The sequence below is a fragment of the Stenella coeruleoalba genome (assembly GCF_951394435.1).
Source record: "Stenella coeruleoalba genome assembly, chromosome: 11".
Lineage (NCBI taxonomy): Eukaryota > Metazoa > Chordata > Mammalia > Artiodactyla > Delphinidae > Stenella > Stenella coeruleoalba.
The window spans coordinates 90678783-90697903 of NC_137157.1; the positions used below are offsets into that span (position 1 = coordinate 90678783).

The 19121-nt window shown below is 41.4% G+C and overlaps 1 protein-coding gene and 1 long non-coding RNA gene across 2 annotated transcripts in view; one reads left to right on the top strand and one right to left on the bottom strand.

Moving 5' to 3' along the window:
• Positions 1–1423: 1423 nt before the first annotated feature.
• LOC307193843 lies at positions 1424–7349 on the bottom strand. The gene is made up of 3 exons (XR_013830438.1): positions 7198–7349; positions 2898–3035; positions 1424–2216 (listed from the first exon to the last, which is right to left on the bottom strand). It is a non-coding gene; the product is annotated as an uncharacterized lncRNA (long non-coding RNA).
• A 153-nt stretch (positions 7350–7502) lies between these two features.
• PLBD1 (phospholipase B domain containing 1) overlaps positions 7503–19121 on the top strand; it is a 68576-nt gene continuing 56957 nt past the window's right edge. Inside the window, exon 1 of the mRNA XM_079936434.1 lies at positions 7503–7810. Within this exon, the coding sequence (XP_079792560.1) occupies positions 7705–7810 (106 nt within the window). The 5' untranslated portion in view covers positions 7503–7704. The remainder of the gene's footprint in view (positions 7811–19121) is intronic.

Below are 19121 nucleotides of genomic sequence, written 5' to 3' on the forward strand. Positions count from 1 at the left end.
TTATCAACCACAGCAAGGACTCAATCTGGGTTGTACTGTGAAGAATGCAGCTTGAGAAATACACCTTGTGTCACTGGGCAAGAAGGGGAAGCAGAAAAGAACACAGTCTTGCTAATGGAATCACTGAAGGGCAAGCTGCTGCCTAGGTTGAAGACTCCACCCGAGAATACAGAACCCACTCAATTCCTAAATGTGGGGTGCTGAAGTTATTAAACTGACTGAAAGATTCTTCTCTAAATTCTTCTCTAAGTATATCAAAGTAATTCTTTCAAAAATGATTCCTAGAAGTTCTATTTTCTAAGTCCTTAAACATTTGCTACCATAACACATGAACTAAAATTAACTCAGTATAAAATTTCATGGTCACAACGTTTTCTCTCAACAGAGTCTGCAGATGATTCTTCAACGGCCACATCAATCTGATTTTTACTATTTTGCAGGTAACATTTTCCACTTTCCCTTCACTGGAACGTTCACAGTTCCTTTTTTTTTTTTTCCCCCTTATGTACCAATTCAGAGACTACTATTTTCTTAATAGTTGGTATGCAGTTACCCCTAGGGAGAGACTTACCTTTGTTGAGCAAAGGTTTTGATAAGCCTAAAACGTAAAGGTTTAACCTCCAGGACCAGGGCCCATAGACTGATGGGTTTAGGCTTGAGAGATGGGGTATATTTGACTGAACATGTCATGTGCCTATGAAGCTAGCCCCAGCCAAATGTGATCCCCATGATTTGATTGAGGTGAAACATTTTTGCCAAGACTACTACGTAGGTGATGTTGTGCACCTCCCATCACATCATATCAGGAAAAAACACTAAGGTTTGTTTATTCAGTTCAGGAAAGTTTTCTTGATAGTGTTTTGATCAGTGCTTCTATTCAATATTTAATTTGATTTCATCTTCAGTAAGAATATCATTTTTAGGCTGGACTTTAAATTCTTTTGTGTCTCTCACCTTGACATTCCTTTTCCTTTTTATCTTTTCCCTCTAATTTTTGGAGGGCCTCATCAATTTTTCCTTCAAATGACTGACTCAGTTTTCAACAGTGTCAATTCCTGCTCTTTGCTATTAGCCTCCAATGGAAATATCAATTCTACTATGAAATTTTTAGTTTTCTATCAACCTTTTCTTATTCTATCCATCTCCCCTTTCATCTCATGCATTTTCTTCTCAACCTGTTATTCTTTATAAACATTCTTCTCTTGGGAAAGAGAGGCTATTTTCTCATATCCTATAGAATATGCTAAATTTTTTTTCTAAAATTCCTTTGGGTGCCTAAAATTGGGAGCTTCTAGAAATCTGAGCTTTCAGGGTGATGTTCCTTTCCCCTCGGTCTGCAATATTTTTCAGACTCCATGTTGTGGAGTTCTGGTTCTTGTTTCTGATTTAAATTGAAATCTTTACATTGAAAGAGCTAGCAGACAGTGTATGTTTCTCAACAGAGACAGTATTCAAATTTCTCTTGGCAACACTCCTCAGAACTCCCTTCTCAAACTGCAGTTTTCTGAAAGATTGATATGCACAGTTTATATCAAAATTCCCTGTATCCAGGAGATGTTCATCTAATTTCCTCAGCTAGACTGAATTAGGATCTTTTCCAAGTAGCATTATCTTGAGTTTTGACCCCGGGTTATATTTACATGTTAATTTGTAGCCACTTTCCAAGAATTAACTGCCTATGATTTGTGTTCTTTCTGTCTTCGTTTGAAAATTATCGATAGCAAACTGGACTCACCAAATATTGATCAAGCACTTTTCATTTATTCATTGTTACACACCATTCAGGCTTAAATCCTTCCTTATAACCTGAAAGAAGATCGGGGACATTTAACACAGGAGTATTTTGCATCCGTAGTCAAGGTTAAACACCACTACGAAGGGGTTGTGTTTTGCTAATTGTTTTTATTTGGCATTTGTACTTCTGTCTGTAGAATGAGGAGAAAATGCTAAGATGTTAAGAGTGGGAGAAGAAACGTAAATTGAGGAACTTGGTGGCAGCTACTCCAGGATATAGCCATTTAATTTAGAAAAGAGGTAGAAAAAGAGAAATCATGAAAAAAAAAGAGCTGTCAGGCAAAAAAAGATTACATCCCTTAAACAATGCAGAAAATATTCTTGGCCCCAAAAGTATTCAGGAGTGCCTTTCTCAGCCTCTTTGGAAGTAAAGATGGAGACCAAGATGCCTGTCAGCAGGGTAGAAAGTGTATAGTTGTCATCTGTAGAAAAAAAAAAAGAAATAATAAACCATCTAATTAGTATTCAGCTTGTACAGAAACTTCTCTCTTAACCTCTGCTCCTTCTGCTTCAGTCAGCCCACGCTTGATTCACATCTCGCCCCTATACCATTGTCCCAAAGCCAAGACATGCTAGTGGCCTTACGATCACTGACCAATGGCAACCCCACTTTTCTGTACCCAATTTACAAGACACCTGCAGTCTGGAAATTATAATGGATTGCAGCCTTTTTAAAGCACGAGCAAATGAGTCGAAGAGAGGATAGGCAGACAGCACAGAATTGCACTATAAGTCATCAAGGGACTTCCCTGGTGGCGCAGTTGTTAAGAATCCGCCTGCCAATGCAGGGGACATGGGTCTGATCCCTGGTCCGGGAAGATCCCACATGCCGTGGAGCAGCTAAACCCGTACACCACAACTACTGAACCTGCACTCTAGAGCCCGCGAGCCACAACTACTGAGCCCACGTGCTACAACTACTAAAGCCCATGCGCCTAGAGCCTGTGCTCCGAAACAAAGAGAAGCCACCACAATGAGAAGCCCACGCACGGCAACAAACAGCAGACCCCGCTCGCCGCAACTAGAGAAAGCCTGTGTGCAGCAAAGAAGACCCAACGCAGCCAAAAATAAATAAATCAATTAAGTAAAAAAAAATAAGTCACCAAAACAAGCTCCGCAGGCATCAGGCTTGAGCCCAGGATTTCTGAGGAATGTCCATTTTTTTCTTTGGTTCTGCAGCAATTTGAACTCAATATTCTGATCCCCAAGTACCAAATGATCAGTTTAACGACCAAAACAACCTGCACACACACAAATGGAGGAAAAGAACAAAAAAGAAAGGGAAAATTAACTACGGAAGTAAATACACAGAAGAGAAGTTGAATAGTAGTCTAAAATATTACCCTACACACTTTTCTTCTGAGAAATTCATGTTTAACTTAGTAAATTTTGCACTACTAGGTTAATTCGGAGAGGCTGAGGCTTATTGCTCAAGGAAGAAGAAAACAAAAAGACCAAAGAGTAAAATTTGTGGTCTTGCGTAGACACAAACCATAATCTTCAAAGCCATTAAAATGTAAGGTCTGTGCACCTGAGAAAGAAAAATGTTTTGAAATATTCAAAAGCTTGGCTTGGACGCTTAAAAGGCACAGTTGAAATAAAAGGGCATAAAGTATATTCAAGAGCAATAAAGTGGAATAAGGACATATAATAAGGTATTTAGTAGATAATAAATGTCTGTAAGGTAATAATTTATAAGGATGTATAATAACTCTTATCCAAGCAACTAAAATGTTTGAAGAGTGGTTAAGAGAAATACACAGCATTGATGCAAGGACCAGCGCCATCCTTCCCCTAGGGGTTGAGTTGCCTATTTGATGGGTGGGGTAGGATGTGGGAACATTTGGTAATAGGAACTCCAGTTAGGTCTAGAGTTACCAGAGCAGAGGAGGTTATGTTTAAACTTTCCAGAATGTAGCTCATGAACTTGCAAGGAGTTAGGTCTCCTACATGACATCTGAGTTGTAGAAAAGCAATGACCGAAGGTGGCATCTGGGGAGACTGGCTGACACACACCAAGTCGGAGTATCTTTGACTCCCTACTCCACACACTCCCCCACAGGGCTCAGGTGGGTCTGATAGTGAGCCAGAGGGCCCAGAAGAATCCAAGTCTGGTTGGAGAGGTTGCCAAGAGTACCAAAAACAGCTGGCTGACTTCCAAAAAAATGTGTGTTTTATTTCCGTACTGAGAGGTGACATCCCAGCTGGAGGCTGCATTTCCCAGCCTCTTCAGCATCTAGGTGTGGCAGTATGTCTAGTTATCGCCAGTGGAATGAAGCAGGAGAACTTTCCCATATTCTTTCCCCTTCTCTGGCTGGAAGAAAACATTCCAAGACCCCGAGTGATTGTTCCTGCATACAGTTTGACAACCACAATGAATTCACAAGGGGTACCTAGGATATACTAAATATTCACAGGAAATAATGTTATCAGCAGGACATACCACAGGGGACTAAAGGGGGCACCTGAGATATTATAAATCTTTGAGGAAAACATTACCATCTGGGACACCGAGTACATTACTACTTCTAAATTGTTTGGCCCTAACTAATTAATGAAAGAAACTGTTAGATATTTCTTTGGGCCCGCAGCCCCAAGATTGTATTACTGAGACGCTCGGGGCACTATATGAGCGAGGAAAGATTAGAACATCTGCCTTAGAGAATGGTGGAACCACAGGTGAAAGGACACTGGATTCTTACTTTTCTACATGAAAGAAAGCCAGCAACTAAGCAACTCCCACATTGGTCTGGAATATGAGTCAGAAATACATTTTGGTTGCATTAATCCATTGAACTTTGTCATTACCTAACTAATACACAGAGCACATAGGAATCCAGGCCTGAGGCCAAGAGCCTCAGATGTCAACAGTGGATTCCTGCCACTGTTGTACCACAAGGAGGACGGAAGAGATGAACTTCATCTCACTGGAGTCCACCAAGCCAAGAAGATGGCTCACAGAATAGATGCCTCCTATTCAATGCTCAGTCAATACATAAGCCCCTGAAATGACAATCAGCCTCAGGAAAGGGGGAAAGAATAAGGAGGAGGTGAAGTTTGCTTAGAATTTAGCCCAAATGAGACGGAGTAACCTTAAGTTTGGTATTCTCAAATTTCTACCATCGATGGATAAGTGTTTGAATGCTAAGCTAATCATACCTTTTGGAAAAAAAACAAATTTACATGATGTACATTTTATTCTGGAACTGTAAGATTTTGAATCCACCACATATATGTTACAGCAAGGGAAGAAACATAGACAGAGGCCTCATGACTTCTCTTTTCCTGTTCCCTTTGCTTTGGGCCAGCATCCCAGCTGGTTGGCGTTCTTTGCCTATTGGAGTGAGGGGCCTGAGTCACTGGAGGGGCGGCCTAGGAGAGGTGACAGCACTCTAGTTAACCTTTTCAGGAGGACATGGTGATACAAGGGACTCTCCTGAGCTCCTTCTACTGCCCCCTCCTGCTGAGTAGCAGTGCTATATTCATTCAATTGTCAGGCTCACTCACTCTGACCAACACTACAATCCTATTCTTGCCCGTTTCTTTCACAGGAGCCCAATAAAGGCCAGGCAGAAATTTAAAATTCCAATTCAGTTAAACAGTTATTGTGTCTCTTGGTGGAAACATATCTCCTCCCTTGCTCACTGAAACTTCAAAACCAATAGGGTCCAGATTCATGAAAAACTGGTAATAGGAACTGGGTAATGAGTGGTGAGTAGCCCAAACCGCACGTGTCTATCTGCTACAGAAGTGATAAAAACATTGCACAGTCAACGTCTTCTTTGGTCCCCCTCCCCTCAGCTTTGCTGAGTTTAGCTGCTCATCTCCCTCCTGGATATGTAAACTGACAATTTAAAGAAGGCAAGATCTATCATCCTCGAATTCAGTGATTCTCGACTGAGGGCAACTTTGCTCCCTAGGGGAACGTGTGGCAATGACTGAAGACGTTTCTGATAGTCACAACTTAGAGGGAGGTTCCAGTGCATAAAGACCAGAGGATGCGTAGGACCACACCCACAACGAAGAATTGCAGTGGTCCAAAATGTCTCGGCACTGAGGCTGCTAAACCCTGATCCACTTAATTTGTTTACATGTATAACTTGCTTCCCGCACTAGAACGCAAGCTCTGTGAGGGCAGGGACTTGGTCCTGTTTACTGTTCTGTGCCTGGAACGTGGAATTCAGCAAGTATTTGATGACTAAATAATAGATGAATGAGTGTCTCTGCATCTTACACATGATCGCATCCAACCACTTGCTTCTTGGATTGGAAGGGTTATAAGGTGAAGGAGGGTGGTGGAGGGTAGCATGACTGAAATATTTGGGGTGACACAACTTCCTTTTTAAATTTTTTTATTATCTATTTTATACATATTAGTGTGTATATGTCAATCCCAATCTCCCAGTTCATCCCACCACCACCACCCCGCTTTCCCCCCTTGGTGTCCATATGTTTGTTCTCTACAACTGCGTCTCTATTTCTGCCTTGCGTTTTTCTAGATTCCACATGTATGCGTTAATATACGATATTCGTTTTCCTCTTTCTGACTTACTTTCTGACTTCCCTGAATGTCCTATTGTAGCTCTCTTCTCGACATGGCACAATCAAAATGTTCATCATTTTCCTTCACTATTATTTTCTAACTTAAAGAAAAACGGACATTGCAATTTTTACAGTGTCCTCAATTCCTTCATTCATGTCTATTCATTACATGGTATTATCATCCAAGTACTGTGATAGGTGTTGTCACCAAACAAAATTATGACTTAGGACTCATGTTTAACATTTTGCAGAGAGTTGATGTAACTGTTCTGTATCTTTTCTAGCGATTACAAATGTGTTTCCCCTTCTAGGAAATGTGCCTCTTCTCCTCTCTTCCCATTAACACTTCAGTTAAGCTTGGAAGAAAGATGGAGAAGAAGGGAGTGTCTAGGCCCCCAGCTGGGTTCCCTCACAGACCCTTAAGCAGAGCTTTATTGCGGCAATAACGTCAGCTTCCAGTACCTGTTTATTTATACAGTTTTATCCCTACTTGCCTGTCATAGACATGCTGTTAATGGTCTTTATATCACTGGTACCTGACACAAAAGGTGGGCTCAACAGATGCTTACTGAATAAATAAAATGCCTTTTGCCTACTTCACAGTGTCACCCAGGGCACCCTCTGCCGACTTCACAATGTTACCCAAGGCATAGTTTTGCCTACTTCACAATGTCTCTTTCAACTGGTCCTGCACAGAAATGGGGACTTCACAGGGGGTTTGGAGATATATCTGGTTTCAGACCCATCTGAATCACTCTCCAGTGGTGGATCCAGCCAATGAAGAGAAAAGCAAACGATCCAAAGTCTTGAGCAACAGTCAACGGATTTAGGTTAAACAGCCTGAGATGGAAGGGCACTGACCTGGAGTTAGAAGGACCAGTGAAGACCTCTCCAGAATGGCGAAGAATCGGAGCTGCGTGTAGGCAGGGGTATGCATTTCTCCACGGCCAGGGGGTCTCCTCCCAGCTGCTGCAGACGAGTGGCCGGCCCTAGAGGCTAGCCGTGTGGAGATGAACTGATTTGTTCCAGCCCAGGGCCGCCAAACCGCCCGACGAGTGAGGGGAAAGCAGCACGTAGCCTCGGCAGGCCCCAGAAGTTGAGCAGGGGAACTGTCCCAGCCCTGCCCACAGGGCGCTAGAGGGTCAGAAAGGTCCCGCCCTTCCCCGACTGGGGCCCAGCAGGGCGAAGGTTGTCGTCAAGGCCACGTGAGCCTTCCTCGCCTCTAAAAGCCCCAAACAGGTCGGGCTCATGAGAGAGGAAAGTTAAGGACGCTCCAACCTCTGCATCGCTGCGCCCCACCACCGGCAGCAGAACCGCTCTGCCAACAGCCGCCTGGTCCAGCCGAGCGGAGATCGCGGCCGCCGAGCGATGTCCCGCCGCAGCCCGGACGGGAGCCTCGGGCTGCTCTCGCCGCCGGCCCTGCTGCTGCTGCTGCTGCTGCTTCTGGCCGCCGTGGTGCCGTCGGGCCTGGCAGGTGAGCAGCGCGCCCCGCGGGCAGCCCGGGCGGGGGGCGCCGGGAGGGGCCCTGGACGCCCGCGCGCTCCACGCTGAGCCCATGCCGCTCGGTGAGTTCCAGAGTCGGGTCAAGTTTACTTCCCGCGGGTGTGTCCGTCTGGCTTCTGGGTGGACGCCAAGGAACGCGCTTCTGCCGCGGTTGCTCCAGCCCTGCTGGAGCTCGGGGATGGCCCCAGACGAGGGCATAGGGTGTGTGCTTCTGCGAGCTTAAGAAGCGCTGGCCAGAATTCCTGGCAGACAAATCGGTTCGCTCCTGCACGACTCTTGGCTTTGCTGAGCCTTGGCTGGTCCTAAAAGCGTCAGCCAAAGGACATCTGAATATATTTATTCGCACCATAGAGAGGTATGATCCCAGAATGCCACTTTTTTTTTTTTCCTTAATTGACAATGACTTTGGTTTAAAATGATGAGAAGTGCAGCCTGGTATTGTCAGTTTGATATGTGCCAGGCAGCGTGCGGAAGGATGTGTGTTCTTTCATATAATGCTCACTACAATCCTAAGTAGGCTTATTATCCCCATAATACAGATGAGAAAGTTTGAGACTGAGAGATTTCAGTAATTTGCATAAAGATACACAGCCAGTGAAGGCAGAGCTGAAGTGCAAAAGGCCATTTACTTGACTACTCCCCTCTTAGTAAAACAGGTTTTAAAACTGTTTTATTCCTACAGGTATGGACACTGACCCTTTGCCTAAAAAAGAAAAAAAAAGTTTGGGCTTTGTCACTTTCATTCCCAATGAGTAAAACCAACATTAAGTTAAAAAAAAAAAAAACTTGAAAGACTTGAAAAGTAATATTAAGAGAGGATTCATTTCATTTTATTTCCTAATCCCTTTTCTGTGCTGACCTTGTGAAAGACTAGGGTGGGGTTTGGGAGAGCAACCCCTTCCTAAAAGCACCTACTGGTTCTTGTTCCTCCACCTTCCTTCAGCAAGTGTGTGCAGTCCAGATTTCAAGACCTTTGCTTTCGCAACTTGCCCACTTATCATTCTTAAATATTTCCAGTCTTTGAAGCTGCCTGGGCTTCTGCGCTCAGAAGTGACCAATCCCAGGCTCCTGACCCATGATTTGCCTGCACAGTCTGGAAGTGGTGGAGTCCCCATGCCACCCCTTAGCCCATTGAGACTGCTCATTAGGACACACCTGGGACAGGCTAGGGAGCGCCCTGGAAATGGAAATGGCTTCTGTGTCTGGAGTGCTGGCGGAATCTTCTCTCCCTTTTCTGTTCTTCTTTTGGATTATTGGGATTGTTTTAAATGTTTCTGTAGATGTGAGGGGCAGCCTAAGGAGTGAGGTGGAGACGTTGTTTTTCTGAAGATGGGGCACCGTTTATTCAAGAAAATATCAGCCAACAAGAAACAGCTTCTTAAACTGAGCTCCCCAAATAAGAAGCTGAAGCCATGCCAGGTGGAGGGAGTCAAGGCAAAGAGTGAGGGCACTTCTGCTGCAACTGGTCCTGATGACACTGTGCCCAGCCATCCAGAAAGACGTCTTATCATGGCATTGAGGAATGACTGGTGATGCCCACCCCGACTGTCTCAAAAGATGCGATCTCTGTTTCCTTTGTTCCACCCATATTAACCTGTATTCTAGTGCAGCTTTTGGGGTCTTTGTCTTACCCTCAACTGCTGGACTGCCAACAACTTTTGGGCAGAAAATGGGGCCTTTGCTACCCCTTGCTTTCCATGTTCTCTCTGAAATGCCCAGCTCAGTACTCAGCATTTAACGAGTGCCCAATAAACACTAAAGGGATTGTATTTTCAACCCCCTGGAATGAATTTTGTATCTGCTAACATACACCTCTTTATCCAAAACCAACTTCCTTAATTTTTGAAAGTTACGTTGTAGTTTCATTATTCTAGAAATCGGCAAACAACTACCAATTCATCCTAGCCATATATTTCAAACTATTAAAGACTTCAGACATATAATCGCATTGCCTTTATCTTTCCAGACTTTCAAGCCCCACATGTGTTTTTAGGATGTCTTGTATAATTTTTCTTTTCTTTTCTTTTTTTTTTTTTTTTTTTTTTTTTGCTGCATAGCTTGCAGCTCCTACCAGGGATTGAACTCGAGCCCTTGGCAGTGAAAGGGCTCGGAGTTCTAACCATTGGACCACCAGGGAATTACCAGTTTTTCTAAGTCGTATGTATAGTGCAGTCAGGTTGTCACCAGGGAAAGAGGTGGGTTGGTTGCCAAGAGACTCGTAAGGTGGCATGTGCCTTGTAAAACTGGTTCCAGATCTGGCCCTGGGACTTGCAGGGCTAGACTCCAGAAATTCATTCTTTCCAGTTCTCCAGAGCTGATCAGATACAAGGAAGCTGATTTGTCCTGATAAACACACGTCTATTCATCAAAATACTAATTGTTGTTCATTTTTATCAGACTGGTTATTTGTGTAGCCTGCTCCAGGCACATCCTCACTGCAATCAAACTACACAAGATAAAAGAATATCAGGGATTCTTAGGCTGGGGACCTGATTCATCTGCATCTCACTAGGACTGGACACTTCAGTCAGCCCATGGGTCCTCCTTACCAGACACTGCTTGCCCAAAAACCTGGTCACCAACTCCTTTTCCACTCTCCCATGACTCACCAGTGCCACGTGAGACTAACAGATTGCCTCTCTAAAGAAGCTAATCCCTTTATGTGGCTGTCGAGGAGTTTACAGTCCTGGGAGTTGTTCAGTCTCCTTAACTGATGTAGCAGACCTATGGCTGAGGCCAATCTCAATTGATCCTTTATCTCTGAGAACTTTCTTGTTTCCAGATTCCCTGAGGAAGTTGCTCCATATGTTCACTCTTTCTATGGCAGGTCTTCATTCTTGGAAGTCAAGTATTAGAGAGATATGATGGAATTCCAAGACAGAAGCTGTAGAGCCAGACTGCCTATGTTTGAATCCTGGCTTCAATACTTACTAACCACATGACCTTCGGTCAGTTATCTAACCTCTCCATGCCTCAATTTCCTCATCTGTAAAATGGGTATTATAATAATATCTATATCATAAGTTTGTTGTGAGGAACAGTGCCTGGCACATAGTAGGGGCTATAAAATTGACCAACCATTGGAATTGCTTTTCTCTGAAAAGGCGTCGTGGATCTCTTGATAAGGCAAAAGGATTGCAAAAAGATTGTTATAAAAACAGAATTTTTTCTTAATCATGGCCTAACATTGGGGTCCATACCAGCACATTAAGCAGCTGTTTCAGAAAACACTTTCCTTGGTTATAACTGTCTGAAATCATCTTGATTATTTTTGCCACAGTGCAATTTTTATTAACCATGGCTGCTTTAGAATTTCCCAACACTTTTCTGTCTTTCTGAGACTCACTAAGTCTTCCTACAGCTCATTCCCATTGTCTTAGTGTTTTAGACCCAAAAGAAGACAGTGCTCTGTGTGAACTCAAACATTTTCTTGTGCTCTTTCTATACTAGTTTTTTTTAATGTGGTATCTTTTTTTTTGAACTTTTTATTTTATATTGGAGTATAGCTGATTAACAATGTTGTGATAGTTTCAGGTGCACAGCAAAGTGACTCAGACATACACGTATCCACTCTCCCCCTAACTACCCCCCCATCCAGGCTGCCACATAACATTGAGCAGAGTTCCCTGTGCTATACGGTAGATCCTGGCTGGTTACTGGTTTTAAATATAGCTGTGTGTATATGTCAATCCCAAACACCCTCACTATCCCTTTCCTCCACCCTTAGCCCCTGGTAACCATAACTTCATTCTCTAAGTCTGATTCTGTTCTGTAAATAAGTTCATTTGTATCATTTCTTTTTACATTCCGCATATAAGCGATATCATACAATGTTTCTCTTTCTCTCTGTGACTTAGTTCACTCAGTAAGACAATCTCTAGGTCCATCCATGTTGCTGCAAATGGCATTATTTTATTCTTTTTAATGGCCGAGTAATATTCCACTGTATATATGTACCACATCTTCTTTATCCATTCCTCTGTTGATGGACATTTAGGTTGCTTCCATGTCTTGGCTATTGTAAACAGTGCTGCAGTGAACATTGGGGTGTGTGTATATTTTCGAACCATGTTTTTCTCTGGATATATGCCCAGGAGTGGGATTGCAGGGTCATATGGTAGCTCTATTTTTAGTTTTTTAAGAAACCTCCATAGCGGCTGTACCAATTTACATTCCCACCAACAGTGCAGGAGGGTTCCCTTCTCTCCACACCCTCTCCAGCATTTATTGTTTGTGGACTTTTTGAAAATAGCCATTTTGACTGGTGTGAGGTGATATCTCACTGTAATTTTGATTTGCATTTCTCTAAAACTTTGCGATGTTGAACATCTTTTCATGTGCCTCTCGGCCATCTGTATGTCTTCTTTGGAGAGATGTCTATTTAGGTCTTCTGCCCATTTTTTGATTGGGTTGTTTGTTTTGATGATATTAAGCCACATGAGCTGTTTGTATATTTTGGAGACTAATCCCTTGTCGGTCACATCATTTGCAAATATTTTCTCCCATTCTGTGGGTTGTCTTTTCATTGTGTTTATGGTTTTCTTTGCTGTGCAAAAGCTTTTGAGTTGAATTAGGTCTCATTTGTTTATTCTTGTTTTTATTCCCATTACTCTGGGAGATGGATTGAAAAAGATATTGCTGCAATTTATGTCAGAGAGTGTTCTGCCTATGTTTTCCTCTAGGAGTTTTATAGTGTTTGGTCTCACATTTAGGTCTTTAATCCATTTTGAGCTTATTTTTTTGTATGGTGTTAAAGAATGATCTGATTTTATTGTTTTACATGTAGCTGTCCAGTTTTCCCAGCACCATTTGTTGAAGAGACTGTCTTTCCACCACTGTATAGTCTTGCCTCCTTTGTCATAGATTAATTGACCATAGATGCATAGGTTTATTTCTGGGCTTTCTATCCTGCTCCATTGATCTGTATGTCTGTTTTTGTGCCAATACCATATTGTTTTGATTGCTATAGCTTTGTAGTGTAGTCTGAAGTGAGGGAGCCTGATTCCTCCAGCTCCGTTTTTCTTTCTCAAGATTGTTTTGGCTATTCGGGGTCTTCTGAGTCTCCATACAAATTTTAAGATTTTTTGTTCTAGTTCTGTGAAAAATGCCATTGGCAATTTGATAGGGATTGCAATAGATCTGTAGATTGTCTTGGGTAGTATAGTCATCTGGACAATATTGATTCTTCCAATCCAAGAACACGGTATATCTTTCCATCTGTTGGTGTCGTCTTCAATTTCTTTTATCAGTGTCTTATAGTTTTCAGAGTACAGGTCTTTAGCCTCCTTAGGTAGGTTTATTCCTAGGTATTTTATTGTTTTTGATGTGATGGTAAATGGGATTGTTTCTTTTTTTTTTTTTTTTTTTTTTTGCGGTACGCGGGCCTCTCACTGTTGTGGCCTCTTCCGTTGCAGAGCACAGACTCTGGACGCACAGGCTAGCGGCCATGGCTCACGGGCCTAGCCACTCTGCAGCATGTGGGATCTTCCCGGACCGGGGCACGAACCCATGTCCCCTGCATTGGCAGGTGGACTCTCAACCACTGCGCCACCAGGGAAGCCTGGGATTGTTTCTTGAATTTGTCTTTCTGATCTTTCATTGTTAGTGTATAGAAATGCAACAGATTTCTGTGTATTAATTTTGTAACCTACAGCTTTACCAAATTCATTGATGAACTCTAGTAGTTTTCTGGTAGTGTCTTTAGGATTTTCTATGCCTAGTGTCATGTCATCTGCAAACAGTGACAGTTTAACGTCTTTTCCAATTTGGATTCCTTTTATTTCTTTTTCTTCTCTGATTGCTGCGGCTAGGACTTCCAAAACTATGTTGAATAAAAGTGGTGAGAGTGGACATCCTTGTCTTGTTCCCGATCTTAGAGGAAATGCTTTCAGCTTTACACTGTTGAGTATGATGTTAGCTATGGGTTTGTCATACATGGCCTTATTATGTTGAGGTAGGTTCCCTCTATGCCCACTTTCCAGAGAGTTTTTATTGTAAATGGATATTGAATTTTTATCAAAAGCTTTTTCTGCATCTATTGAGATGATCATATGGTTTTTCTTCAATTTCTTAATGTGGTATATCACACTGATTGATTTGCAGATATTGAAACATTCTTGCATTCCCTGGAATAAATCCCACTTGATTGTGGTATATGATCCTTTTAATGAATTGTGCTTTCGAATTGCTAGTATTTTGTTGAGGATATTTGCATCTATGTTCATCAGTGATATTGGCCTGTAATTTTCTTTTTTTGTGATATCTTTGTCTGATTTTTGTATCAGGGTGATGGTGGCTTCATAGAATGAGTTTGGGAATTTTCCTTTCTCTGCCATTTTTCAGAACAGTTTCAGAAGGATAGGTGTTAGCTCTTCTCTAAATGTTTGATAGAAATCGCCTGTGAAGCCATCAGGACCTCGACTTGTTTCTTGGGAGTTTTTTAATCACAGTTTCAATTTCAGTGCTTGTGATTGGCCTGTTCATATTTTCTATTTCTTCCTGGTTCAGTCTTGGTCTATATGTCTATTTTTGTGCCAGTACCATCTAAGAATTTGTCCATTTCTTCCAGGTTGTCCATTTCATTGGCATACAGTTGCTTGTAGTAGTTTCTTATGATCCTTTGTATTTCTGTGGTATCAGTTGTAACTTCTCCTTTTTCATTTCTAATTTTATTGATTTGAGTCCTCTCCCTTTTTTTCTTAATGAGTTTACTAAAGGTTTATCAGTTTTGCTTATCTTTTCAAAGAACCAGCTTTTAGTTTCATTGATCTTTGCTCGTCTCTATTTCATTTATTTCTGCTCTGATCTTTATGATTTCTTTCCTTCTACTAACTTTAAGTTTTGTTTGTTCTTCTCTAGTTGCTTTAGGTGTAAGATTATGTTGTTTGAGATTTTTCTTTTTTCCTGAAGTAAGATTGCATTGCTGTAAACTTCCCTCTTATAACTGCTTTTGCCACATCCCTTAGGTTTTGGGTCATTGTGCTTTCATTTTCATTTGTCTCTAGGTGTTTTTTGATTTCCTCCTTGATTTCTTCAGTGATCCATTGGTTGTTTAGTAACATATTGTTTAGCCTCCACGTGTTTGTGTTTTTTACAGTTTCTTTTTTTCTTGTAGTTTATTTCTAATCTCATAGTGTTATGGTTGGAAAGCATGCTTGATATGATCTCAAATTTCTTATATTTACCAAGGCTCTCTTTGTGGCCCAGCATGTGGTCAATCCTGGAGAATGTTCTGTGTGCACTTGAGAAGAATGTATATCCTGCTGCTTTTGGTTAGAATGTTCTATAAATATCAATTAAGTCCATCTGGTCTAATGTGTTATTTAAAGCTTGTGTTTCCTTATTTGTTTTCTGTCTGGACGATCTGTCCATTGATGAAGGTGGGGTGTTAAAGTCCCCAACTATTACTGTGTTACTGTCGATTTCTCCCTTTATGGCTCTTAGTATTTGCCTTATATATTGAGGTGCTCCTATGTTGGGTGCATATGTATTTACAATTGTTATATCTTCTTCTTGGATTGATCCCTTGATTATTACATAGTGTCCTTTTTTGTCTCTTGTAATAGTCTTTATTTTAAAGTCTATTTTGTCTGATATGAGAATTGCTACTCCAGCTTTCTTTTGATTTCCATTTGCATGGAATATCTTTTTCCATCCCCACTTTCAGTCTCTGTGTCCCTAGGTCTGAAGTGGGTCTCTTGTAGACAGCATATATATGGGTCTTGTTTTTGTATCCATTCAGCCAGTCTGTGTCTTTTGGTTGGAGCATTTAATCCATTTACATTTAAGGTAATTATCGATATATATGTTCCTATTACCATTTTCTTAATTGTTTTGGGTTTGTTATTGTAGGTCTTTTCCTTGTCTTGTTTTCCTGCCTAGAGCAGTTCCTTTAGAATTTGTTGTAAAGCTGGTTTGGTGATGCTGAATTCTCTTAGCTTTTGCTTGTCTGTAAAGCTTTTAATTTCTCTGTTGAATCTGAGTGAGATCCTTGCTGGGTAGAGTAATCTTGATTGCAGGTTTTTCCCTTTCATCATTTTAAATATGTCCTACCACTCCCTTCTGGCTTGCAGAGTTTCTGCTGAAAGATCAGCTGTTAACCTTATGGGGTCTTGCTCTTGTGGGCAGGGATGTGCTCAGTAAAACTTTAGTCCACTTGTCTGTTGATGGATGTGGCTGTGTTCCTTCCCTCTTGGTTGTTTGGCCTGAGACAACCCAGCACTGGAGCCTACAGGCTGTTTGGTGTGGCAGCCTCTGGGAGGGCTCATGCCAATGAGTATTTCCAAGAAGTGCTGTTGTCAGTGCCAGTGTCCTTGTCCCTGTGGTGAGCCACAGCCGTCCCCCCCCAACCCCCTCACAGGAGACCCTCCAACACTAGCAGGTAGGTCTGGTTCAGTCTCCTATGGGGTCACTGCTCCTTTCTCCTGGGTGCAAATGCACACAGGCCTTTGTGTGTGCCCTCCAAGAGTGGAGTCTCTCGCTGTGGCTTCTCCTTTGTCTCTGGATGTGGGTATCTTTTTTGGTTGGTTCCAACGACTTACTGTTGATGTTGTTCAGAAGTTAGTTGTGATTCCAGTGCTCTTGCAAGAAGGGGTGAGTGCATGCCCTTCTACTCCACCATCTTGAACCAATCCAAGCTCTATACTAGGGTGCTTATAAGAATGTATACAAGATCAGTTCCAGAAATGGGAAGAGCTTCAACTAAAGTGATACATAGGGAAGAAAAGGAAATAGATAAAAGCCTGAGGACTTGGTAAATGGCCAGGAGGGATGACTTCCAGATCAAAGTGGTGGATGTTTCTTGCCTTTATCAAGGTGAGAACTAAAGGAAAAGGCACTTTTTTGAGGACTGGGAACAGGGTGACTTTAGTTTGGGACACATGGAGTTTGGAATATTTTGAGAAAATTTAGGGAGGTTCTCTCATAAAGATTAACCTACACATATTTTGACTGAACATTTATTGTAGACTTTGACAGGGCAGAGACAAGCGTAACACCACGTTTATTGATTAGACCTTAGCAAAAAACTTTTTTTTCAAATAGATAAGTTCCAGAAGAATTTCTGGGAGAAGTACTTATGAATCTTTATTATTAAATTTTGTTTCCTGGTCCTGAATCTGATAGCAAAGATCAAAAACTTTCTCTGGAAGAAAATTTAAAAGATCTTCCTTCAGTATTGAAATTGAGGTAGAACATTTTAAGTAACTATTTCATGGTGATTTACTTTCCATGATATATTAACTGTTTATCACGTGAACTTCATCTTGGGTCTTGGTTCTGACACGCAAAATAGAAACTTTAGTTTTCACACTTATTTAGACATTATTTTTACTTTTGTCACCTGTTATGTTTTGTTGGATTCCAAATTTCGAAGCATTACTATTGAAATAGCAAAAAAGGTAGTAGCAACAATAATGGAATGAATCTCAAGGGATTAATTTTGTTTAACATTTAAGAGTTTTTTTAAAAAATGCATTTGTTTCACCTTTTTTTTTTAATAGAGAAGATTCCAGTTGCTCCTACAACTTATATTTCACAATCTTTTGATAATTTGGCTTTAAGATGTGGCTAGAAAATGTATTAATAATGTTATTATGTAGGTTTTTTGTACTACTGTGAAACAGGAATTTACTTAATGTGGTTAAAAAATGAAACTAATAGAGGTAGTGAAATTATGAGGAAACCTTGCGTCGAAAATTTGAAACTCTCTGTCTGTATAGACAACAGATATGTTATCATCTTCTTGGGGAAAATTGTGCAAGTCTCTTGATTGAGAGAGACAGGCTTGCTCTGAAATTTGTCCTTCAGTCTTGCACACACAGCTACAATTCCAATATAAGGTAGTGTCGAGTTACTCAAACCAGACCTAAGATATCAAAATTCTAATCTGCAATTAGAAATTAAGAATTAATATACTGTAGATGTGATGTGAATCTGTCTCCAGTGGTGACCCTCCAGCCAGTGTGAAAGTTGGGGATTTACGTGGCCATATAATAAAGCATTGTGTTAAGCCCAAAGGAGCCAATACAATGAGATTTAAGATGCTACCCCTCATTCTTAAGAAGTTTGTAATGAAATTTATTGGACCAAATACACACAAATACATATAACTGAAGAGTGATCTAGATGAGCAGTGAGCTGGGTGCCGAATCAGAATGGGGCAAAGTTGACTTTCTGTTGATAAGACTTTTGGCAAGAACTCTGAGTTAAGCCAGCAATGAAGAATAGGTACATTTTTAGGAGATGAAGGAAAGAGATCATTCCAGAGCCAAGCAAATCTCCAGCATTTTAATGTATTAGTATTTTGTTTCCTTGAAGCTCTTTTTTTTTTTTTTAAAACTAATCCCTTTCAACCTGCCTTGTGTATCAGGCACATTATTCATCCCACCTCACATCTTCTCACCTGCCTTTTATTCTAGTTTCTCGTATATAAGCTGAGGCACCTCACCTCAGCCAGACTGCAGGAACCCCCTGCTTTCTACCTCAGAGCTCCTCCGAAATCATAACTGTTTAGCACTGGAGCATGTGCAAACCTGAGAGTGAAGGATTTAGCACCTCATTTGACACTCCCTTTGACCTATGTGGGATGGGAGCAGTTGGATAAATGCTCCCTCTTCCATCCCTGGGATGGGATCTTCAGAGGCTTATTCTGCACACCTCTTTGGACCATCTCAAAATGCACCCTCCTGCTTTCCCTCCCTCCCTGTTTCACTCTCCTGGCCCCCTACTCCTGTTCTCTGGGAGCACTTCCCCAAATCATTCTCCTTTCATCAACAATCCCAGGCTCTGATTTCTGGAGGGAGTGAGAGCTAAAATACCTACTTACAGTTTTGCTGCCTAGAGGTTGATTATTCATGAATCAGTTATTTTCTTAATGACTCTGATGAAGAGACAAAGCAAATCTAAAACAAGGTATCAATTTACTGAAAGCCCTTTCGAAGAAGGAAAGGTGCAAAGCCAAGGTACACAGAGGGATGCTGAATGACCATGCTCATTGAGCATAAAAGAGAAAAGCAATTCAAGGATCACAGTCAGTAAACTATTAGCTAAAACCAATCTGGATAGATTAAGTTGCAATTTTATTGTTTTTATATTTTTCTCTGACATATTCTGCCTCTGCTTTCTCATGCTTCTTTTTTTCTCTAACTGACTGACTACATCAGGCAAAAATTGTATTGCTCAGGGTTGAAAACTACTTCCTCTTTCATAAATGAGGTGCTAGCAAACTTAGGTTCCAAATATGGGAAAGAGTGATTTAGGCCACTTATGATTATTTTACAAAT